At 38.9% G+C, this 26348-nt stretch overlaps 1 protein-coding gene across 1 annotated transcript in view; it reads left to right on the top strand.

The window, feature by feature from the left end:
- The window catches only part of MYO3A (myosin IIIA), a 177660-nt gene that overhangs the window by 114283 nt on the left and 37029 nt on the right, over positions 1 to 26348 (top strand). Inside the window, exons 20-24 of the mRNA XM_055428556.2 lie at positions 13351 to 13504; positions 14529 to 14617; positions 16808 to 16937; positions 24515 to 24594; positions 25050 to 25127. Coding sequence (XP_055284531.2) covers positions 13351 to 13504; positions 14529 to 14617; positions 16808 to 16937; positions 24515 to 24594; positions 25050 to 25127 — 531 coding nt within the window. The remainder of the gene's footprint in view (positions 1 to 13350; positions 13505 to 14528; positions 14618 to 16807; positions 16938 to 24514; positions 24595 to 25049; positions 25128 to 26348) is intronic.

Here is a 26348-nt window from a genome sequence, read left to right as displayed (position 1 = left end):
TGTTTCTCTCACCCTCTCCCTTTCACCGCTTCTCCTTGCCTCTCCATTAGCGCCATCCTTTAGCTTAGTTAAGCAGTGAAATCTTTTGAAGTCTTTAGAAACAAAACCCTTCTTCAGCCTGCTTATGTCTGTAGCCACGGCCCTCTCTCTTCCCTTCACAATCAAGGTCCATGAAAGCATATTCAACATTCACTGTAATATATTGATTTCTTCCCCACCTGGGTACATTGAGTCCATAGCATCTGACTACTGTGTAGGAATGGCCCTTCTTAAATCAGTCACTAAAATCAGAAACATTTTAGTCTCCACATTATTGATCTTTCTGTATCTTCAAACCTGTCGACGGATTCCTGTTTCTGGAAAACCCCACGTTGGGGCATCCCTAACGTGCTTTCTGTTTCTCTTCCTCTTTGATGATTTCCCTTTTTTTACTCTTCCTGCACCAACCCATACATCCGTGGTTCTTAACCCTGGCTACATGTTAGAATCACTTGGGTAAAATTCCAGCGCCCAGATCCTGTCCCAGTCTATTTAAGTCAGATGTCTTAGGATGAGACTGAGCTATCACTAATTTTTTAAAGGTTCCCAGTCTAGTCCAACTGAGTACAGCCAAGGTTGAGAATTACTGCCCTAAATGCCAGCTCCCAGAGTTCTATCCTTGATATCTTCTCATAGTCACTAGGCAAGAATGTATTTCCAATACTTCAGCTACTTCCTATGGGCTAGAGATGCTGCAGTCCCCATCTGTAACCCCGTGCCTTTCTGATCCTCCTCCTGTAAGGACAACTTCCAGAACTTGATGCAGAACTGAATTCATCTTTCCCTCCCCCTTATATTCTTTCTCAGAGAATGGCATCTCTAACCACCATCTTACTGAAAAGAAAAAAAACAAAACAATGAGACTTATATTATTTTTTAAATATTTATTTGACTGAGCCAAGTCTTAGTTGCAGCAGGATCTTCTGTTTTAGTTGCAGCATTCAAGAACTTTAGTTGTGATATGCAAACTCTCAGTTGCAACATGTGGGATCTAGTTCCCTGACCAGTGATGGAACCCAGGCCCCCTGCACTGGGAGTGTGGAGTCTTAGCCACTGAACCTCCAGGGAAGTCCCCATTGAGACTTTTCTTATTCCTTCCTCCTTTATGCTCCAGTAAAAACATGTGACATTTGACAGCACAATATTTGGTTTTCGTTTTTGCTCTCTTTCACTAGGCTGAAAGCTCCTTGAGCAATTATGTATTAATTCTTTTTATATCTTCAGAGCCTGACATAGAGCAAATGCTCAATGAATATTTATTAAATCAATATCATCTTGCTTTAATGATTCACAGTGTTCACAGCATCAATGCTAACCAGAAATTGAAACAAGTAAACTTGAGGCGGCAGAGGGTGATTTGAACTTTTGATAGGAATCTATTTGGGTTACCTGCTTCATGGGATCTGGTACATCTTCATGCATTTCCTGCCTGCTTAATTAATTAATAATGTGTGTTGGTAGGCTTCTGTTAGTCTTCTCTTTGAGGGATTAAGCTTAGAACCTGGTGTTATTGGAACTAGCCTTTAACCCAATGTACATCTTTCAACAATTATTTGCTTTTCACTTTTAATAGAATGTTAGTTTATGGTTCACTTTGACTGATAGCCTTGAATTTCATCTGTCATCCTAATACTTTTAATTCTTTTGTGTTTGGGCTTTCTACAAATGAAACTCCTACATGACTTTTTAAAAAATATCCTTGAGAGGTTATCAAGACAAAATCAACTCAAAATTGCTCCAGCAAATTAAAAATGAGACTAAGATCCAGGATTATGCAAAGCACTTTGAGGAATTAAGGCTATTCCCAATCCTTTCAAGTGTCTTCATGGAGTAAGGACCCGAGAATCCCTACTTCATGAACTTATGGACCAAACATTGGCAGCTGAGTGACCAGGTCTGTGAATCTGTGGTCTGGTGGACACAGGAGTAGTCAAGGATTCTGTTGATTTTAACATGTGGGTGCACCTGATTGGGTTTTTTTTTTTTCTTTTCCTTTCATTCTGTCACTTCCCTGTGAAGGCAAAATTTATAACGGAGAAATGCTTATGTAGCTGTGCATTAGCTACCACAGATGAAGAGAGCATTTCTACTAAGGGAGGCAGCTTTTTGTAATAGCCCTCACAGTGAGTCTCCATGGTAATTTGTAGCCAAGATTTTGCTTCTTTGGGGTTTGTTTTTGCTTATTTTCTGATTTTCTTCCATGTGGAAGGGAGCTCAACAGTAGGCAAAGAGTGATAGAAAGCTTGAAGTTCTCTTCAAGTCAGTCAGACTGGTGCTGTAGTGACGGGTTTTGTCCGTTTAATCGTGCACTATGGTGTAATCATTGTGGTACAGACAAAAAGAAATGATGTCTGTTTCCTAGAAGTTTACAGTTCAAATTAAAGAGAATGAATATCAACCATGGATTAGTCCCCCATGGGCATGAGTTTGGATTGGAATAAATGCCATTGTTCTTTAGACTCAGAATTCTTGTATGATGCTCCAAAGCATTGTTCTAGAATCCTGAAGATCCACTCTACTTTCTCATATGCCTATTGATGGGGATAAGCTTTCTGATCCATTAGCACATTTTCTATGAACCAAACTAGAGTTGGTTTTTAAAGTGAGCTATTAATAGTTGTTTCTCTAAAGGGTAGGATTATATATATAATATACCTATGTGATTCATATATGTACCCGTGGGTTTAAAATTAAAAGTCAGAAGTCATTTTATAAGCAGGAAGCTATTTACAGCACATAATGGAAGCAATAAATTTAATAAGTGACTTATTTCAGAATGTGATGTGTATGAATTTTATCTCCAACTGTTCATACTCTAAAGTTTAAAGCTTTTGAGGATTTGGACGTGGGCTCCAACATATAATTTGTGTCAATTGCAAAGAACAAAAATTCATTCAATTATATAGTATCTACACTTTCCACTTATTTTAGCATCATAAAGTCAAAAAAATCAATCATCTGATAAAAGATAAACACTTATACGTTTCAAATTGTTTTGCTTGCAAAGTGTGAATTTTTATTTTATATCCAGCTTTTCCCCCTGTTGCACCACGTATGTACAGTGGTAGTGGCATTTCTGTTCTGTGTGTTCAGTTCAGTTCAGTTTAGTCTCTCAGTCGTGTCTGACTCTTTGTGACCCCATGAATCACAGCACGCCAGGCCTCCCTGTCCATCACCAACTCCCAGAGTTCACTCAAACTCACGTCCATCGACTCGGCGATGCCATCCAGCCATCTCATTCTCTGTCATCCCCTTCTCCTCCTGCCCCCAATCCCGCCCAGCATCAGGGTCTTTTCCAATGAGTCAACTCTTCGCATGAGATGGCCAAAGTATTGGAGTTTCAGCTTTAGCATCAGTCCTTCCAATGAATACCCAGGACTGATCTCCTTTAGAATGGACTGGTTGGATCTCCTTGCAGTCCAAGGGACTCTCAAGAGTCTTCTCCAGCACCACAGTTCAAAAGCCTCAATTCTTCGACAATCAGCTTTCTTCACAGTCCAACTCTCACATCCATACATGACCACAGGAAAAACCATAGCCTTGACTAGATGGACCTTTGTTGGTAAAGTAATGTCTCTGCTTTTTTAATATGCTATCTAGGTTGGTCATAACTTTCCTTCCAAGGAGTAAGCGTCTTTTAATTTCATGGCTGCAATCAGCATCCGCAGTGATTTGGAGCCCCCCAAAATAAAGTCTGACACTGTTTCCACTGTTTCTCCATCTATTTCCCATGAAGTGATGGGACCAGATGCCATGATCTTAGTTTTCTGAGTGTTGAGCTTTAAGCCAACTTTTTCACTCTCCTCTTTCACTTTCATCCAGAGGCTTTTGAGTTCCTCTTCACTTTCTGCCATAAGGGTGGTGTCATCTGCATATCTGAGGTTATTGATATTTCTCCCAGCAATCTTGATTCCAGCTTGTGCTTCTTCCAGCCCAGCGTTCCTCATGATGTACTCTGCATAGAAGTTAAATAAGCAGGGTGACAATATACAGCCTTGATGTACTCCTTTTCCTATTTGGAACCAGTGTGTTGTTCCATGTCCAGTTCTAACTGTTGCTTCCTGACCTGCATACAGGTTTCTCAAGAGGCAGGTCAAGTGGTCTGGGATTCCCATTTCTTTCAGAATGTTCCACAGCTTATTGTGATCCACACAGTCAAAGGCTTTGGCATAGTCAATGAAGCAGAAATAGATGTTTTTCTGGAACTCTCTTGCTTTCTCCATGATCCGGCAGATGTTGGCAATTTGATCTCTGGTTACTCTGCATTTTCTAAAACCAACTTGAACATCTGGAAGTTCATGGTCCACGTATTGCTGAAGCCTGGCTTGAAGAATTTTGAGCATGATTTTACTAGCGTGTGAGATGAGTGCTATTGTGCAGTAGTTTGAGCATTCTTTGGCATTGCCTTTCTTTGGGATTGGAATGACAACTGACCTTTTCCAGTCCTGTGGTCACTGCTGAGTTTTCCAAATTTGCTGGCATATTGAGTGCTGGCATATTCACAGCATCATCTTTCAGGATTTGAAATAGTCCAACTGGAATTCCATCACCTCCACTAGCTTTGTTTGTAGTGATGCTCTCTAAGGCCCACTTGACTTCACATTCCAAGATGTCTGGCTCTACGTGAGTGATCACACCATCGTGATTATCTTGGTTGTGAAGATCATTTTTCTGTGTATTCTTGCCATCTCTTCTTAATATCTTCTGCTTCTGTTGGGTCCATACCATTTCTGTCCTTTATCGAGCCCATCATGCATGAAATGTTCCCTTGTTATCTCTATAATTTTCTTGAAGCGATCTCTAGTCTTTCCTCTTCTGTTGTTTTCCTCTATTTCTTTGCATTGATCACTGAGGAAGGCTTTCTTATCTCTCCTTGCTATTCTTTGGAACTCTGCATTCAGATGCTTGTACTTTTCCTTTTCTCCTTTGCTTTTCGCTTCTCTTCTTTTCACAGCTATTTGTAAGGCCTCCTCAGACAGCCATTTTGCTTTTTTGCGTTTCTTTTCCATGGGGATGGTCTTGATCCCTGTCTCCTGTACAATGTCACGAACCTCCGTCCAGAGTTCATCAGGCACTCTATCTGTCAGATCTAGTCCCTTAAATGTATTTCTCACTTCCACCTTATAATCTTAAGGGATTTGATTTATGTCATATCTGAATGGTCTAGTGGTTTTCCCTACTTTCTTCAATTTAAGTCTGAATTTGTCTATAAGGAGTTCATGATCTGAGTCACAGTCAGCTCCTGGTCTTGTTTTTGCTAACTGTATAGAGCTTCTGTGTGCTCTCCAAGGGATAAAGGCCATTTTATAGGCATTTTCCTTATCAGCATTGACAGCCTGTATATTGAAGAAACCCTTGGTATACAATGAATCTTCCTTTATAAATGGTTGGCCAAATTTTCGGCTACTGATGAGATCACACCAGATGTTCCTTAAACTTCTCACCTACTGAGTATGGGACACACTTGCGCGCACACACACACACGTCACTCAGTCATGTCCAACTCTTTGCTACCCCGTGGACTGTAGTCCACTAGACTGCTCTGTCTGTGGAATTCTCTGGGCCAGAATACTGGAGTGGGTTGCCTTTCCCTTCTCCAGGGGATCTTCTCGACTGAGGGATCGAACCTAGGTCTCCTGCATTGCAGGGAGATTCTTTACTGTCTGAGCCACTAGGGAAGCCCTAAGTATGGAAGCTGGTAGCTAAATGAGTGGATGCACGTGGCGCATCCCTGAAGCTTCTGGCTGTGAGCAAGATGCCTTTTCCCTCTGGCTCTCGCAGACTGCTCTCTGGACTCCTGGTCCTTCCCACCCCTCACTCAACACCCATGCTGCACACTGTTCCTCTTCCATCAAGGAAGTGAGTCAGTGCCCTGCATGGGATGTGGGTATTTGTGGTACTTATTTTGATGATTTGATAATATTTAAAAAATATTTTAATTATGATTAAAATAATGTTGAATGAGATATACAGTGAGGAACATAGATCTGTATACAGCTACTATAGTTTTCTACATGTGAGGGTAGAGCACAGTATTGACAAACTGAAAAACAGTTTTTGGTGAAGACTGAAACGTGACAGTAAAGGAGAAATAGTTTAAGGTGAAAGAGATCCTGGTGTGTAGAAAATTACACTTCTGAATCCCTAAATGAAATGTCTCCTTATCCTAAACCAGTGCCTGTCAATGGAATATAAATTTGTTAAATCCTTTATGGCTTTTAAACACGTTTCAAGGATAGTTACCATGTACAAAAAGTGACTAGATGAAACTTTCCATTTCAAAATATATTGTACAGCTCTTTTTTTAGAAAAAAAGGAGCCATTCTATGGAACATCATTTAAACCTCCTTTCTACAAAATTCACTGTGTGTGTTAGGCTCTCAGTCATGTCTGACTCTTTGCAACCCCATACACTGTAGCCTGGCTCCCCTGTCCATGGAATTTTCCAGGCAGGAGTACTGGAGTGGTATGCCTTTCCCTTCTCTAGGGGATCTTTTGACCCAGGGATCAAACCCTGGTCTCCTGCATTGCAAGCAGATTCTTTACTGTCCGACCTACCAGGGAAATATATGTAAAATGTAATATATATATTTTATTAGGAATTATCCAAAATACTGCCTCATTAGGTTACTTGTCAAATTCTGAAGTAAAGACCTATGTCATCTCAAATTAATGATGATCAGTATTCCCTTTGGCTTGCTATAAACATTAATGTAAAAACGAGCAGGACCATTGATATCAGCTTTGAATAGAAAATACTGAAAGAAATATATTTACAATCATAAATTTATTTAGATTTTATAGGATGCATATTTGCCACTTTGCTTTCTTCATTTTTAGTTTTTTAAAAAGCTATTTCAGTAAAATATTACTACTAAAAATAATATGTATATATGGAAAGAGAGCAAATGATAAAGCAAACACAGTAAAAGGCTAGAAATTGAGGAACTGAGGTAAAGGATACATAGGAGTTATTTGTACCGTTCTTGCCACTTTTCTGTTAGTTTGAAACTAGTTCAGCGTAAAAAGTGGCAAAATTTCTTTTTTAACTGTAATCAGTTCAGTTCAGTCGCTCAGTCGTGTCCAACTCTTTGCGACCCCATGAATCACAGCACGCCAGGCCTCCCTGTCCATCACCAACTCCCGGAGTTCACTCAAAATCATGTCCACAGAGTCGGTGATGCCATCCAGCCATCTCACTCTCTGTCGTCCCCGTCTCCTCCCGCCCCCAACCTTTCCTAGCATCAGTCTTTTCCAGTGAGTCAACTCGTCGCATGAGGTGGCCAAAGTATTGCAGTTTCAGCCTTATCATCAGTCCTTCCAATGAACACCCAGGATTGATCTCCTTTAGAATGGACTGGTTGGATCTCCTTGCAGTACAAGGGACTCTCAAGAGTCTTCTCCAGCACCACAGTTCAAAAGCATCAATTCTTCGGCCATCAGCTTTCTTCACAGTCCAACTCTCACATCCATACATGACTGCGGGAAAAACCATAGCCTTGACTAGATGGACCTTTGTTGGTAAAGTAATGTCTCTGCTTTTTAATATACTATCAAGGTTGGTCATAACTTTCCTTCCAAGGAGTAAGCGTCTTTTAATTTCATGGCTGCAATCAGCATCTGCAGTAATTTTGTAGCCCAAAAAAATAAAGTCTGACACTGTTTCCACTGTTTTTCCATCTATTTCCCATGAAGTGATGGGACCAGATGCCATGATCTTAGTTTTCTGAATGTTGAGCTTTAAGGCAACCTTTTCACTCTCCTCTTTCACTTTCATCAAGAGGCTTTTGAGCTCCTCTTCACTTTCTGCCATAAGGGTGGTGTCATCTGCATGTCTGAGGTTACTGATATTTCTCCCAGCAATCTTGATTCCAGCTTGTGCTTCTTCCAGCCCAGCGTTCCTCATGATGTACTCTGCATAGAAGTTAAATAAGCAAGGTGACAATATACAGCCTTGACGTACTCCTTTTCCTATTTGGAACCAGTCTGTTGTTCCATGTACAGTTCTGACTGTTGCTTCCTGACCTGCATACAGGTTCCTCAAGAGGCAGGTCAAGTAGTCTGGGATTCCCATTTCTTTCAGAATGTTCCACAGTTTATTGTGATCCACACAGTCAAAGGCTTTGGCATAGTCAATGAAGCAGAAATAGATGTTTTTCTGGAACTCTCTTGCTTTCTCCATGATCCGGCAGATGTTGGCAATTTGATCTCTGGTGCCTCTGCCTTTTCTAAAACCTGCTAGAACATCTGGAAGTTCACAGTTCACATATTGCTGAAGCCTGGCTTGGAGAATTTTGAGCATGACTTTACTAGCATGTGAGATGAGTGCAATTGTGCTGTAGTTTGAGCATTCTTTGGCATTGACTTTCTTTGGGATTGGAATGAAGACTGACCTTTTCCAGTCCTGTGGCCACTGCTGAGTTTTCCAAATTTGCTGGCATATTGAGTGCAGCACTTTCACAGCATCATCTTTCAAGATTTGAAATAGCCCAACTGGAATTCTATCACCTCCACTAGCTTTGTTCGTAGTTATGCTTTCTAAGGCCCACTTGACTTCACATTCCAAGATGTCTGGCTCTAGGTCAGTGATCACGTTATCGTGACTATCTTGGTCGTGAAGATCTTTTCTGTATAGTTCTTCTGTGTATTCTTGCCACCTCTTCTTAATATCTTCTGTTTCTGTTAGGTCCATACCATTTCTATCCTTTATCGAGCCCATCTTTGCATGAAATGTTCCTTTGGAATCTCTAATTTTCTTGAAGAGATCTCTTATATTTCCTATTCTGTTGTTTTCCTCTATTTCTTTGCATTGATCACTGAGGAAGGCTTTCTTATCTCTCCTTGCTATTCTTTGGAACTCTGCATTCAGATGCTTATATCTTTCCTTTTCTCATTTGCTTTTCGCTTCTCTTCTTTTCACAGCTATTTGTAAGGCCTCCTCAGACAGCTATTTTGCTTTTTTGCATTTCTTTTCCATGGGGATGGTCTTGGTCCCTGTCTCCTGTACAATGTCATGAACCTCCGTCCAGAGTTCATCAAGCACTCTATCTATCAGATCTAGTCCCTTAAATCTATTTCTGACTTCCACTGTATAATCATAAGGGATTTGATTTATGTCATATCTGAATGGTCTAGTTTTCCCTACTTTCTTCAGTTGAAGTCTGAATTTGGCAATAAGGAGTTCATGATCTGAGCCACAGTCAGCTCCTGGTCTTGTTTTTGCTAACTGTATACAGCTTCTCCATCTTTGGCTGCAAAGAATATAATCAATCTGATTTCGGTGTTGACCATCTGGTGATGTCCATGTGTAGAGTCTTCTCTTGTGATATTGGAAGAGGGTTTTGCTATGACCAGTGCGTTCTCTTAAATGTACTTAATTCACCTCAAGTACTGATAACTCCCCAAATCACAGATTTTCAACCTATAAAGGTTTTCATTCTCTCTTAGGAATAACTTCTCAATGGTTTCTTTCCACATGGGCAACATTTTCATGAATATGTACACTCATATGAGCAGTTGGTGAGTAAGAATTCTTTTACTAAAAGACAGATGTCAGGGAATATATGTATATGTGTGGCCTCTTTCCCCCTGCAAATGTTCTGTCAACAACACATTCATTTATCTATTAAGTTTTACAAAACATTCAGGCAGTGTCAACATTTTGAAATATTAAAACTAGAAGAAACCTAAGTAGATCATTTATACAATTCACAGATACAAATGACTCCTTGCAACTTGCCCAATGTTACAGGCTGATTAAACAAAGCCAGGACTGAATCCAGGTGTCTGATACCCATCCAAGCATCTTCTCATTAACAAATAAAGTTGAAAAGAACCAGGAACCTAACAAAGTATTCTCTCATACAGAAGAAAACATGCTCCATCTCATTGAAAGAAAGGAAGAAGGAAGGAGGGAGAGAGGAAGGAAGGGAGGAAAAAGAGAGAGAAAGAGTATTTTCACATGAAAGGCCAAGGAGAATCAACCTAAATCTGGAAGGAAGGAAAGTGAAGAGAATGATAGCACTGAGGCTGGTGGCAGCAGCAGTGACAGAGACTGTGACAGTGGGACAGCGTAGAGACTCTCTAACAGGAAGGATGTAGACCGCGTAGATGCAACAACTGGAAAAGAAAATAGAGCAAAAACAGAGGAGTCCGAGGATGTAACTTAAATGTTGAAATGGAAAGGCAGAGCGCATTCTTCCTGTGCCCTAAGGGCCTGGATGGCTCAGTGGTAGAGAATCCTGCAGTGCAGGAGCTGCAGGAGACATGGGTTCAATCCCTGGGTCAGGAAGGACACGGCTACCCACTGCACGTCTCTATTCTTGCCTGGAGAATCCCATGGACAGAGGAGCCTGGCAGGCTACAGTCCATAGGGTCGCAAATAGTCGGACACAACTGAAGTGACCTAGCACTCATGCAGAGGACAGGAACTCTACCTTTTTCATCTTTATTTCTACCTTCCCTAGTCCCACCTACCCCTAAATATACATGACTCTATGTGTTAATGGTGGCCACGCTTCTACGCTGCTGTGTAAATCTGAGGACAGTGTAGTAATCTTTAATCTCTCCTGGGGTGACATTTTGACCCAAAATATTTAAGCTTGTGGGTTAGGCCGTAGCTGTGGATGCATCTTCCATAGACTTTCTTTCTACACCTTTCTTTCTGTCCACACCTCACACTCAAAATTCATTGCAAAACAAGGAAATCTTATTTCAGGTATGAAGTTTTCTAACACAACTTCTCACTTCCTTTTTCCTTGATGTATATTTAAAATGATCCCTTTTTCAAAAGGAATTTGGAGCATCTGAACAGAGTAGGCATTCTATATGCTAAACAGCTCAGCTTTACTGTAGTTAATAACTCTATTGGGGATTTTCCTGGTAGTCCAGTGGCTAAGAATCTGTCCTCTCTGTGCAGGGGACCTGGGTTCAATACCTAGTTGGGGAACTAGATCCCACATGCCACAATTAAGACCCAGCACAGCCAAATAAATAAATGAACATTAAAAAAAAAAAACCTCTTCTCATTCTCTTTGAAGGTATTTTTAATGTACAGGGCATAACAGAGGACTTTCTGAATAGTTATATGGGCTACATATTTCCACATATACTTAAAAACAACAATGTTTTGAGATCATAACAGCTATAAGAATACATAATATGTTGTTTCAGGCATAATCATCTTACTAAGAGTGCTTTGTAAATCCTAACAGCATTTTTTTTCTACGTCAGTTTGCCTGGAGATACTAACCAGTGTCTTAAAAGTCTAAGTCCATTGTTTTCCAAGTTCCTCATCTCTGCTCTGTGTAACCTGCCACCAAAGCAGTCAGTGGACTTTGACACAAGCAAATAGAAGTGAAAAATGCATTGGTTTAGACCTTAACCTTGCACACTTTCCATAGAAAATATACAAAGCCTCTTTGAACTTTGCAGTTGCTATTTAAGCTATAATCTGCTGTCAGCATAATGTGTCTGACAGTCAAGTAATTCTAGGTCTGTGTATATCTCTCAAGGTTACCTTCCAATGAAAAAGCTGTGAAACTTCATTTCACAGTTTCCATTTTTTGTAAGTTTCCATTTTTTTGTACTGGGTAAACTGGACGTCTTTCAGGTGATCTACCTTTCAGAGCAGTGGGTTCTGCCTCATTTTTATGTATTAAGATTTTGTTGTATTTAAAAACACATGTTTATTTTTTTCCTGGTGACACTTGAACTGTGATTTGAATTTTACAAAGCTCTAAAAGCAGTGGTTAAAAGATTTGCATATTAAATGCCCCACCTGCCATGGGCTAAATTCTTCCACCAAGATCCCAGATAAATTCTCTTTCTCAGAACCCCTTGTAGTACACTGTACATAGCACTTATCTAACCTGTGTTACCTTGCATTTTAGGTACTTATTTACTAATCACTCAGTTTATCTTAAATCCACTGAGAAGGGATTTCATTTTAAACATCTCTTTATCATCCATCACAGTGCTTTATTATAAAGTGTTCAATGAAACTATTTATATTCAAGAATATATTGAGTAATATATTCAATGTTATTGAATATATTGAATAAAAAATATATTCAAGAATATATTAAAATAGTGATGAAAATAGCATGTAACTTGAGTTTGTCAATGGAGGAGAACGTTCTGCCCCAGACAGTGATTATCTGTTATACCTCCCCTGCAATAGCTGCTTTAGAACCTGAGACCTGGTATGTACCTTCCATGTAAGTGTCTCTAAAGGTCGGAGGTCAGAGGTCATCTATATCATCTCTTATAGACTGCAGCACTGGGGGTGGGGAAGGACACAGTGTGAGGGCAAAAGTCATAGAAGCAAAGCTGCAGCATGATTCTTCCCGTCCCTTTTGTAAATAGATCATCAGCTTCTGTGTTGTGCTGGTACTACCATCTTACAATAATTATTGTTTATTGTTTTTATTTTATGCATTTGACATTACAGTATACTCAACTACAGATGATTACTAGTATACTAGGTATTTTTACTTTGTTAGATGGAGATTGTTACTTCCATTTAGTAGATGAGAAAATGGACATCTAAGAGGAAGAAAATTCCAAAGGACAGGTGGCTAGTTAAGTGGCAGAGCCCAGATGGGAACCTGCATGTTCTTGGTTCTTCATCCATCGGCAGCTCCTGTGACCCACAGTTGTTCATCCCAAATAATGTAAATGTCATCATGATTGACAAAGTGATGTTCTTGAGAGATTCAGCATTTCTGAAGTTAGATAAAAGGCTGAAACTGGGGGAAATGTGACCCTAAGCTATACCTAATTAGTATTCTGTCAATTATTGAGGACTTCCCTGGTGGTCCAGTGTTTGGGACTTTGCCTTCCAATGCAGGAGGTGCCAGTTCCATTCCTGATCAGGGAGCCAAGATCCCATGTGCTTCACAGCCAAAAAACCAAAACATAAAAAGCAAGCAATGTTGTAGCAAATTCAGTAATGATTTTAAGAAACAGTTCACATCAAAAAAATCATTAACAAAAGAAATTACGTAACATGGTTTTATTACGGCTCACTAACAACATAGTCCCCCATGTCTGGAAAGCTTGAGATTCTAATAGAGGGAATTCTAATACAGGAAATAGAGACTTTTTATTGCTACCCTGAATATCAACAGTGCTGACTTTAATGAACTAGCACATCTGGAGAGAGAGAAATAAAATGATACCCTCAGTTTAAGGGCAAGGTCATAGGGAGCAATTTTTTATATGTAGAGCAGAATTTTAGGTAATTTCTGCCAGTTTACATACTGTTCACAAAATTTTAAGTATTTCTATGCCTATCATGTCCCATTATAGAATGAATACCTAAATGAAGATATTGATGCTAGAGTTATTGAATATGAAGATAACCGGCCTCTCCTAGACATGTTTCTGCAGAAGCCAATGGGTTTACTGTCCCTCCTGGATGAAGAAAGTAGATTTCCCAAGGCCACCGACCAAACTCTTGTAGGTGAGTTTTAAATTCAGTACGTCTACATAGTTTTCATGTAATGCAGTCATGCAGTTATGAAGGTTTTGTTTTTAATTTTTAAAGTGACTTAGTAGAATATTGCTGTGACAAAGACTGGACATCTAACTTTAAAGAAGAGGCTTTTGATCTAATACCCGGACCCGTGAATGTTTATCATAGGGTGAGATATTCAGTGGTAAACAAATTTCCATATTCAACTCCACCTTATATTACGGTAGAGCCCTGACCATAGGATTTTATGTTAGAAAAGACCTTAGAGATCATCCAGCCCAAAATTAGAAATGGAAGGGCAGGGCTTAAGGACAGCTCTCAGAATGGAAAAGAAAATAACCCCAAAGTTGTGGGGAAATCATTTCATACTAGTCACTTGATTTTGATGTTAAAATGTACCTTCCATGACATGAAATAACAGAGATCTTGTGTTGGTAAAATTATTGTAGAACTTCCTTTACGATCCTATTGTGTTTCCTATGTAATCAGTAATAACCTATAGCTCCTCTTAGAGAAAAGAGAGACAAAATACCAAATGTCTAGGCTCATGGTTTCACATCCAGTTGTGTTTCACAAAGCTCTCTGGACAATCTCAAGTACTTGGTTTCTTTCCTCTGTTCTTAGAATGTGGTGTCTAGACCAGGGACATCAGCATCCCCCTTGGGAACTTGCTAGAAATGTTAATTCTTTGTCCCACTCCATGACCTATTGAGTCAGAAGCTCTGGAGGTGGGACCCAGTAGTCTATTGTAACAAACTCTCCAGGTGATTCTGATGCTTGGCAGGGTTTGAGTACTGCTGCTCTGAACCGTAGTGGAATGGTAAAATTCATTATCTCATATTTTACCTTACCATTTATAATTATATTGCAAATCCACATGTAGTAGTTATATAAAATTTTCAGTTTTTTCACTTCACATTTTCCATTTTATGGTGAAAGAGAAGATTCTGTCAATCAGTATTTTTTGAGGTATTCCAACATGCTTAATCTTGGAGTTAAATTTTTTCTACAGAAAAATTTGAAGGTAATCTGAAATCACAGTACTTCTGGAGACCTAAAAGAATGGAGCTTAGTTTTGGAATTCACCATTATGCAGGAAAGGTAAGAACTCTGAAGCACTATAACTGAGGTTATCTTTAGTCTTTTGTTGAATAATAAAGCTATGAAAATTATGGCCCCAAATATTTACAGATAGTTATAATGAGATAAAGAGTCCATCTTTCTGATCCTAAGATCTGGCTTGGGCTGCACTTGGCTGGCAGTTTTCCCTTCTTTTAATGATAACTGGAAACCTTTTATATAAACTACATTCTTCAGACTTGAGATGCTTCTCTGTCCACTGCAGGCTTTGTCTCTCCTCCTTCCCAACAAGAGAAGGTACCAGGCAGGAGGTATGGCAAGATAACTGAGCTGATTAATTAGATAGGATTAGCTTATGGACTGGCATGCAGTTAGAGGAATCAATGCTTATGCACTGATGGATACACTTTCCTATACCAGACCAAACCTCAGATATGTTGTCCTGCACCCAGAAGACGGTTTCTGTTCCTTCTGTAGAGAATAACAGATCTTTCACTCACAATGACGTTATAAATATTGGAGGACTAAGAAGGATTCAAATCAAGAAGGGGAATTCATAGAAATACATAAATAGAATAACGGCTAGAACCCTAAGAATTCTAGTCTAATAGAACTTCTGTGTCAGTCAACATTCCAGACTTTTGTCACTGAAAGCAAAATCTACCTTAAATGTTTTAGTTATAGCCTTTCTCATGATTTTCAGCACACGATTTTATAAATGTCTCCTTTAAAATAATTATTAAGAATTTCCTATGATCATTTTATCCAGTTATTTTTAACTATATTAGTCTTCTGAGCTGCCATAACAAAAATACCTCTGGCTGGATGTCCTAAACAATGGAAATTGTATTTCCTCACATTCTGGAGACTAGAAGTCCAAGATCAAGGGGCCAGCAGATCTGGTATCTTGTGAGGCCTCTCTTCCTGGTTTGCAGGTGGCTTCCTTCTATGTTTTCATATAGCCTTTTCTCTATGTCCATGTAAGGAAGAGAAAGAGATCTCCTGTATATCGTCCTCTTATTATAAGAACATCAGTCCTGTGGGCTGAGAGCATCACCCTTAAACCTCTTTTAACCCTCATTACCTTCTAAAGACCTTGTATCCAAATACAGTCACATTGGGGGTTAGAGTTGCAACATACTAATTTTGGAAAGATGAAATTCACCCCATAAAAACAACCACATTGAACCACCCTATGGAAATCTTGGGGTTACATTGATCTTTAAAAATCTTAAAATTATTTAGAAGTGCCAGAAGCACAAAACACCCACAGTATATGTAGACCCCGCTGCTGCTGCTGCTGCTGCTGCTGCTGCTGCTGCTAAGTCACTTCAGTCGTGTCCGACTCTGTGTGACCCCATAGATGGAAGCCCACCAGGCTCCCCCATCCCTTGGATTCTCCAGGCAAGAACACTGGAGTGGGTTGCCATTTCCTTCTCCAGTGTGTGAAAGTGAAAAGTGAAAGTGAAGTCGCTCAGTCGCTTCCGACCCTTAGCGACCCCATGGACTGCAGCCCACCAGGCTCCTCCATCCATGGGATTTTCCAGGCAAGAGTACTGGAGTGGCTTGCCATTGCCTTCTCCAGTAGACCCCGCTACTGTGGAACAAATTCTATAAAGTCCTTTTCACGCAGGTGAATCAATTATCATAGAAATGAGAATACCTTTCTGGCCCCAACCCTCCAAATAAAGGTGAGAAACACACAACAGTTCCACTATAATAAATGGGAGGAATCAAACCTTTTTGATCATTTCCACCCAAATAAAATCAGTGAGGCACAAATTTGTCTCTGAAAAGAGGTAGTGGAAACCTGAAGAGGTTCACATTTCTAGCCAAGTTGTAAGGGGTTACCATCGTAAATCTTTGTGTAGCTGTCACTCAGCATTGAGTAAGCTCTCTATAGGTATCTATTAATGTGGGCTTCCCTGGTGGCTCACATGGTAGAGAGTCCAGCTGCACTGCAGGAGACCCGAGTTCAATCCCTGGAGAAGGGAATGACAACCCACTCCAGTATTCTTGCCTGGAGAATCCCATGGACAGAGGAGCCTGGCAGGCTACAGTCCATGGGGTCACAAAGAGTCGGACACAACTTGAGTGACTAATACTTCTACACTTTCACCTATATCTACTGATAATGATAATGATGATGGTAGTGAAGACAAGGGTGATGACATTGATTGTGACAGTGTTAGTAATATACTTTATCAACAGGTCATCTATAATGCAAGTGGGTTCTTAGCTAAAAATAGAGACACTCTTCCCACCGATATTGTGCTCCTTTTGAGGTCATCAGAAAACAGTGTAATTCGACAACTAGTCAACCATCCTCTGACAAGAACAGGTAAGCTGAGGCAATTTCCTTCCATTTTTTTGTATGTGTGAGTTGGTTTTTAGTTTTGTAAAGAAGCTAGGTTTCCAGTAAAGTGTTTGAAGCGCTCACCAGAAAGATTGGGGGTGTTCGAGCTTCTCATTAGAAGAGTATAGTCACCCCCAGAGAGTTTAGAACTATCTGCTGCGTCAGGAGTGGGCAGTGTGGGATGATGCATCGAGATTCCAAGTTTAGTGAGTTCTGCCTTATTGATTAAAAAGTCACATGCCTTTGTTTCAACCAACTATATAATCTTTGCATTTGCTTTAAAAGTGTAATTTGGTTTGTTTTTCTTTACTGGTGCTTAACATTATTCTCTGCACTTCATTTTTTATGGTTGGAGTTATAGTTGAGATATAATTCAACTATAGTTTATAGTTGAGGCATAACTGATATAGAATAAGCAGCACATACTTAGTAAAATTTGATGAGGCCTTGACATACATAGACTCCTGTAAAACCATCACCACAGGTAATAGTGACAAGTTCATTATCCCCAAATGCTGTTTCCTCTTGAGTCTTTATTGTCCTTGATTCCAGTCCTTCATGCCCCTATCCAATTGTTTCAGCATCATTTGTTAAAAAGGTTATTCTTTTCCCTAATACGTTGCTTGGGCATCCTTGGAGAGATAGAGAAGGAGAGACTGTTTATTTCTGGGCTGTATTGTGTATCACTGATATTTGTCTGTCTTTATGCCAATAATACACTTCTTGATCACTGGAGCTTTATTAAAAATTTTGAAATCAGGTAATACAAGTCACCCAGCTTTGTTCTTCTTTTCCAGAGTTGTTCAGGTGTGATTATAATTCCTTTGCCTTTCCATGTAAATTTAAAATGAAGTTTGTCAATTTCTACCCAAAATGCTGGTGAAACTTTGATTGGATTACCCTGAAACTATAGATTAGTTTGGGGATATCTGCTGTCTTCATAATATTGAGTCCTCCAATCAGGGAGCACAATATGCTTATTTTTCAAGTCTTCCTTAATTTCTGTCAGCAACATTTTGTAGTTGTCAGTGTACAAGTCTTGCATGTTTTCTTATAATAGCAGTCAAATTATCTACTATTATATCACATTCTATGCTCTAATAAATGGTGCTTTTTAGTTCAAACTTTGTATGTTCCTAGTATATGGAAATCCAGTTGATTTTTGTGTATTGATCTTTTGCCCTGCAATGTTGCTAAACTCATGTTAGAGTAGCTTTTTTTTTGTAAATTACGTAGGTTTTCTACGTAGATGGTGATGTCATCTGGGACTAAAGTGTTTGCCCTTTCTTTTTCATTCTTTTTATGCTGTGTTTCTTCATGTTGCCTGGTTGCACTGTCCGGAATCACAGATACAATTGTTGAATACAAGTGATTAAAGTGAACATTCTTGGCTTATTCCTGATCTTGGAGGAAGCTGTCAGATTTTCCCTATTAACTATGATATGTTTGCTATACGTTTTTCATAAATGTCCTTAATCAGGAGGAAGTTGCTTTCTGTTTCTAGTTTGCTAAGTTTTTATCAAGCATGCATGTTTGAATTTTGTCAAATGCATTTTCTGCATCTACTGAGATGATTATTTGTTTTTACTTTGTTTTGTTTTTAAAATCTATAAAAATGGTGAGTTGCATGTATTGGTTTTTGAACATTATACTAACTTTAATTCCTGGGAAAATCTTGACATGGTCATGATGCATTCGACTATGTATTGCCAGATTCAATTTGCTAACCTTTTGTTAAGAATTTTTGCATCTATGTTCATGAGGAATATTGGACTGTAGTTTTCGTATAATTTTTTTTTTCTGATTTTGGAATCAGAATAGTGCTGGTCTCATAGAATGAATTGAGAAATAATGCTTCCTCTTCAATTTTCAGGAAAAATAGGGTGAATATTCGTGAGTCACTCAGTCGTGTCTGAGTCTTTGCAAATTCTCCAGGCCAGAATACTGGAGTGGGTAGCCTTTCTCTTCTCCAGGGCATCTTCCCAACCCAAGAATCAACCCTTGTCTCCTGCATTGCAGGCAGATTCTTTACCAGCTGAGCCACAGGGGAAGCCCAAGAATACTGGAGGGGGTAGCCTCTCCCTTCTCCAGCAGATCTTCCCAACCCAGGAATCAAACCGGGTCTCCTGCATTGCAGGCAGATTCTTTACCAACTGAGCTATGACGGAAGCCCCCAGGGTGAATATTATTTGTTTCTAAATGACTTCGTAGAATTCACCAGGGATGTCATCTGAACCTGAAAGGTTTTTGTATGTGACAAGGCTTTTAACTACAGATTCAACTCTTTGATAAATACAAAGCTATTCAAGTTATTTTATTTTTGAATTAGCTTTAGAGTAGTTTTATCTTTCAAGAAATTTTGTTTAATCTGTGCTTTCAAATTTATTGACATAAAGTTGATAATAATCTCTTATTACCCTTTTGATATTTGTAGATCATGAGGTTATATCTGTTCTCTCATTCCTGATATAAATAACTTGTGTCCTCTCTCATTTTATTTTTGATAGATTTCCTAGAGATTTACCAATTTTATTGATATTCTTGAAGAACCAACTTATAGTTTCATTGATTTTACCTATTGAATTTTTCATTTTATTTTATTGATTTCTTGGTTTTGTTTTTTTTTTTTTGCTTTTGTCTTATTGTTTTCTTCTTTTCCCTTTGGGGTTTATTTTGCCTTCTAATTTCTAAGGTGAAAACTTAAGTCATTGATTTAAGAAAATTTCTTCTTTTTGAATATAGGGTTTTTAAAAAAATTAATTTATTTATTTTAATTGGAGGCTAATTACTTTACAATATTGTAGTGGTTTTTGCCATACATTGACATGAATCAGCCATGGGTGTACATGTGTCCCCCATCATGAACCCCCCTCAAATATAGGTTTTTAAAAGCAATGATTCTATCCTAATTAATGTGCTCTTCTCACTTTGTATATTCATCATGCTTCCAAGAAATCTCTAAGTCGGTGGTCATTTTTTCCCCAAGTAAATTTTCTTTTCCAAAACTTTCCCTGGTAATCGTAAACAAAAACAAAACAAAAAACCCACTAAGCATAATCCCCGAAGCTGCCCTTCTGACAATGCTTGGTGACCATCTCTGTCCACTCACCTGTGTCCAAAAGAGTCTCATTTCAAGAGTCACCTGTGCAGAGGCAGTTTCAGCCCAGCAGAAAAGCCATGCTCTCGCCCCAGAGCTTTTCCTGAAGGGATGAGGGGAGGGGAATGAGACCAGAGCAGTGGCACTGCCAGCCACAGCCCAGGCAGGGTTCCTTACTGCACCCTTAGCTCAGAGCCAACCTTCTGGAGCCACCAAAAGACAAACAAACAAACAAAAAGTGAAAGATTTGCCAAAACACTTAGCCTCTACTTATCGCTTAAAAGGACAAAAGAAAACAGTCTTCCTGAAGTGACACTGAATTCTGGAGATATTTCAAACACTTCTACTAGGATGATAAACTCATGGATCGTAGGTTGGTTGGTGTACTGTACTTGGTGGGGGCGGTGGGAAGGGAGAGCAAGGAGTGAAAAACAGCTAACATTTCCGGGCACCCACCTCACGCCAGACCCACTGTCATGTCATCAAAATCCCGTGAGGTGGGCTTTATCATCCCCATTTTATGGACTCACACTGTGACTCAGAGACCAAGTAAATAATCCACAATTTAAGCACTACAGCTGGTATGTAAACCCAGGTCTTCCTGGCTTCAAAGGACATAATATTTTCACTACACCATGAGTTTTCATAACCTCGATGGTGTACAGTTATATAGCCCAGCACCAGGCACATATTTCTGAATGTTAAGTTGAAAATGTCCTTTGTTCTCAACCATTTTGATTTGCATATAATTACTTCATGTGAATTAATGATCCATATGATTTTTAAGCTTCATTGTAAAACTGATGTTTGCATTAAGGAAAAGCTCGGGATTTCTCTAGCAGTCCAGTGGTTAAGACTTCGCCTTCCAACGCAGGGGCTTGCAGGTTTGATCCCTGGCAGGTATCATGGCCAAGAAACCAAAACAAAATAGAAGTAATATTGTAACAAATTCAATAAAGACTTTCTACATTAAAAAAAATCTTAAAAAAAAAGAAAATCTCAGGTGCTATTTAAAACACACACACAAAAAAGCAAATTTCTCCCTTTGTCCTAATCACCCCATATCTTGTAGCGGGTAAAAGGATATCTAACACTTACCTCTATTAAGCTGGAAGTTTTACTGTTTTCTGAATTTAACACTAGTTATAGATTTTCGAGTAATATTATTTAATTTCTAAGTGTCTCAATGACTATTTAACTAAGCGTGCATATTGTGGGACCAGCAATTCTTATTTTAACTTTCAAGTGGAGGAAAGTCGCCATTAAAGATTCTAAACATTGCTAGAATTTTGTTAAGGATTTTTGCATCTATGTTCATCAGTGATATTGGCCTATAGTTTTCTTTTTTTGTGGGGTCTTTACCAGGTTTTGGGATTAGGGTGATGGTGGCCTCATAGAATGAGTTTGGAAGTTTCCCTTCCTCAGCTATTTTCTGGAAGAGTTTGAGTAGAATAGGTGTTAGCTCTTCTCTAAATTTTTGGTAGAATTCAGCTGTGAAGCCGTCTGGACCTGGGCTTTTGTTTGCTGGGAGATTTTTGATTACAGTTTCAATTTCCGTGCTTGTGATGGGTTTGTTCAGATTTTCTATTTCTTCCTGGTTCAGTTTTGGAAAGTTGTACTTTTCTAGGAATTTGTCCATTTCTTCCAGGTTATTCATTTTATTGCCATATAATTGCTGATAGTATTCTCTAATAATCCTTTGTATTTCTGTGTTGTCAGTTGTGATCTCTCCATTTTCATTTCTAATTTTATTGATTTGGTTCTTCTCCCTTTGTTTCTTGATGAGTCTGGCTAGTGGTTTGTCAATTTTATTCACCTTCTCAAAGAACCGGCTTTTGGCTTTGTTGATTTTTGCTATGGTCTCTTTTGTTTCTTTTGCATTTATCTCTGCCCTAATTTTTATGATTTCTTTCCTTCTACTGACCCTGGGGTTCTTCATTTCTTCCTTTTCTAGTTGCTTTAGATGTAGAGTTAGGTTATTTAGTTGACTTTTTTCTTGTTTCTTGAGGTATGCCTGTATTGTTATGAACTTCCCCCTTAGCACTGCTTTTGAATCCAACAACACATTAAGAAGATCATACATCATGACCAAGTGGGCTTTATCCCAGGAATGCAAGGATTCTTCAATATACGCAAATCAATCAACGTAATACACCACATTAACAAACTGAAAAATAAAAATCATATGATTATCTCAATAGATGCAGAGAAAGTCTTCGACAAAATTCAACATCCATTTTTGATAAAAACTCTCCAGAAAGTGGGAATTGAAGGGACATACCTCAACATAATAAAAGCTATATATGACAAACCCACAGCAAACATTATCCTCAATGGTGAAAAACTGAAAGCATTTCCCCTAAAGTCAGGAACAAGACAAGGGTGCCCACTCTCACCACTACTATTCAACATAGTTCTGGAAGTTTTGGCCACAGCAATCAGAGCAGAAAAAGACATAAAAGGAATACAAATTGGAAAAGAAGAAGTAAAGCTTTCACTGTTCGCTGATGACATGATCCTCTACACAGAAAACCCTAAAGACTCTACCAGAAAACTACTAGAGCTAATCAATGATTACAGCAAAGTTGCAGGATATAAAATCAACACACAGAAATCCCTTGCATTCCTATACACTAATAATGAGAAAATAGAAAGAGAAATTAAGGACACTATTCCATTCACTGTTGCAATGAAAACAATTAAATACTTAGGAATATATCTACCTAAGGAAACAAAAGACTTGTACATAGAAAACTATAAAACACTAGTGAAAGTAATCAAAGAGGACATGAATAGATGTAGAAATATACCGTGTTCGTGGATTGGAAGAATAAATATTGTAAAAATGAGTATACTACCCAAAGTAATTTATACATTCAATGCAATCCCTATCAAGCTACCAACAATATTTTTCACAGAACTAGAACAAATAATCTCACAATTTGTATGGAAATACAAAAAACCTCGAATAGCCAAAGCAATCTTGAGGAAGAAGAATGGAACTGGGGGAATTAACCTGCCGGACTTCAGGCTCTATTACAAAGCCACAGTCATCAAGACAGTATGGTACTGGCATAAAGACAGAAATATAGATCAATGGAACAAAATAGAAAGCCCAGAGATAAACCCACGCTCCTATGGACACCTTATCTTCGACAAAGGAGGCAAGAATATAAAATGGAGAAAAGACAGTCTCTTTAACAAGTGGTGCTGGGAAAACTGGTCAGCCACTTGCAAAAGAATGAAACTAGAACACTTCCTAACACCATACACCAAAATAAACTCAAAATGGATTAAAGATCTAAATGTAAGACCAGAAACTATAAAACTCCTAGAGGAGAACGTAGGCAAAACACTCTCCGACATAAATCACAGCAGGATCCTCCAAGACCCACCTCCCAGAATATTGGAAATAAAAGCAAAAATAAACAAATGGGACCTAATTAAAATCAAAAGCTTCTGCACAGCAAAGGAAACTCTAAGCAAGGTGAGAAGACAACCTTCAGAATGGGAGACAATAATAGCAAATGAAGCAACTGATAAAGGATTAATCTCCAAATTATACAAGCAGCTCCTGCAGCTTAATTCCAGAAAACTAAGTGACCCAATCAAAAAATGGGCCAAAGAACTAAACAGACATTTCTCCAAAGAAGACATAAAGATGGCTAACAAACACATGAAAAAATGCTCAACATCCCTCATCATCAGAGAAATGCAAATCAAAACCACAATGAGATACCATTTCACACCAGTCAGAATGGCTGCTATCCAAAAGTCTACATGCAATAAGTGCTGGAGAGGGTGTGGAGAGAAGGGAACCCTCTTACACTGTTGGTGGGAATGCAAACTAGTACAGCCACTATGGAGAACAGTGTGGAGATTCCTCAGAAAACTGGAAATAGAACTGCCATATGATCCAGCGATCGCACTCCTGGGCATACACACCGAGGAAACCAGAATTGAAAGAGACACATGTACTCCAATGTTCATTGCAGCACTGTTTATAATAGCCAGGACATGGAAGCAACCTAGATGTCCATCTGCAGATGAATGGATAAGAAAGCTTTGGTACATATACACAATGGAGTATTTCTCAGCCATCAAAAAGAATGCATTTGAATCAGTTTTAATGAGGTGGATGAAATTGGAGCCAATTATACAGAGTGAAGTAAGCCAGAAAGAAGAACATCAATACCGTATATTAACGCATATATATGGAATTTAGAAAAATGGTAACCTGAACCCTGTATAAGAGACTGCAAAAGAGACATAGGCATTTAGAACAGTCTTTGGGACTCTGTGGGAGAGGGTGAAGGTGGAATGATTGGAGAGAATGGAATTGTAGCATGTATATTATCATAAGTGACCACTCCAGGTTCGACGCATAAATTTTCCTCTGTTCAAAAAAAAATAAAATAAAATAAAGATTCTAAACAGTATGTGTATTTTCTCTACATTCCCATAGGTAATCTGCCACATTCTCAAACTAAAAACATAATAAACTATCAAATGAGGACTTCAGAAAAATCAATCAACCTGACAAAGGTAAGAAAATGTTTTTCATGGCAGTAAGTCTAAGAACCTAACCTTCTCATACAATGGCAATATTTGTATGAGAAGGCCTAACAGCCTTTCCCTTCATTTTCTCTTTTTGATCTTTCTTTTCTACTTCAACAGATATTGCTATGTTCATAGTACTGCTTGTCACTTAAATAATCATGCATTTCTGATATAGTCCAAACTCCTCTTTTATAATTAGTTTTAATGTTACTCTAAGACCAACTAAATATGTGTTAGCTAAAGTCAGAGATACTCACATCCCATGGAAAACTGATTAAAATCCCAGAGACTGACAGAGACTGACAAAACAATTACTTTAAAAATTCAGCGTTTTGTCATTTTATGTATGTGAAAGGGTAGACTAAGGAAGGTTCCACGTGCTCCCTGTAGATCATAAAGTACAACAGATGCTGAAGCATCACTGTCTTTCTTGGTCTTAGGGTGAAACTGGAGAAGCCACTCGTCACGTGAGAGAGACAACCAACATGAAAACACAAACAGTTGCATCCTATTTTAGAGTAAGATGTGACATTATGATGTGTTGTGCTTAAGCATGTTATTTATTCTGAATGAGAGTTGCTGGTTAAAAGTAAGTAATAAATATCAGAATGCCAGTTAAAAGTAAGTAATAAATATCAGAATGCTTTTAGCAAAGAAGAATTTTTGTTGTATTTCATTCACTATCTGTTAGATAGAGGATATATTAGGTATTGTCAAAAGCCTATGGATTGGTTGACTTTGGTATTTTATCAATAAAATTATTGTATGCTAGATCAGTCTTAAGGGAGGTCCATAGCTCGGCGAAGGCAATGGCAAGCCACTCCAGTACTCTTGCCGAGAAAATCCCATGGATGGAGCAGCCTGGTAGGCTAAGGGTCGGACACGACTGAGTGACTTCACTTTCACTTTTCACTTTCACACATTGGAGAAGGAAATGGCAACCCACTCCAGTGTTCTTGCCTGGAGAATCCCAGGGACGGGGGAGCCTGGTGGGCTTCCGTCTATGGGGTCACACAGAGTCGGACATGACTGAAGTGACTTAGCAGCAGCATAGCTTGGTTACAATTTTTCCATAGAACCAAGCACATTTTCACTAGAATAAAACCTAAAGACGTTTATCATTCAATGATATGATAACCATCAATCCTTCTTCAAGCCCTGAGTGATCTTAGGATGGACAGACAGATGGGACAGGATCAAGCATTCATCTCCATCAATACCTCCCTTTACCTGGACGAGCCGAAAACCTCAAGAGAAAAAGAGAACCAGTGTAGACTTGGGGCAAGGAGCAGGGACATGCAGTAACGTGCCAAGGAAGTGATCCACTGTGACCTCAACATGGAATCAAGGGGACTTTTCTTCCTGAGACAAGACAGGAGATAGCAAAGAAAAGAAGCCCTTTGTTCTCTCTGTGTACTGGAGAACCTACCCTGCCTTCATTACTGGTTCCTGGTCTTGTTTATATCTTGTTTATATCTTCTGATGAAATGGTAGTTAACCAGGCAATAAAAATGAATAAGATGCCACCTGAAACTTAGAAATTATTAATTCCATGTAACATGGAGGGAGAGGAGGAAATTGGGTTAAATTTACCCTGTGTTCAGTGAATAAATCCAGTTCTCAACAAAGTCATGAAATACTTTTAAAAATAACTGGGTAACTTTATTATTTTTTCAGGTCCTAAGCTTGTAGCAGACTGTGTGTGCCTAATCACCTTTGAGTATCACCTCATGCATTTA

The sequence above is a fragment of the Moschus berezovskii genome, chromosome 15 (assembly GCF_049115385.1).
Source record: "Moschus berezovskii isolate FMDL1 chromosome 15, NW_MosBer_1.0, whole genome shotgun sequence".
Taxonomy (NCBI): Eukaryota; Metazoa; Chordata; class Mammalia; order Artiodactyla; family Moschidae; genus Moschus; species Moschus berezovskii.
Note: the sequence above shows the minus strand (reverse complement) of the source record. Positions and strands in the feature narration are given on the sequence as shown.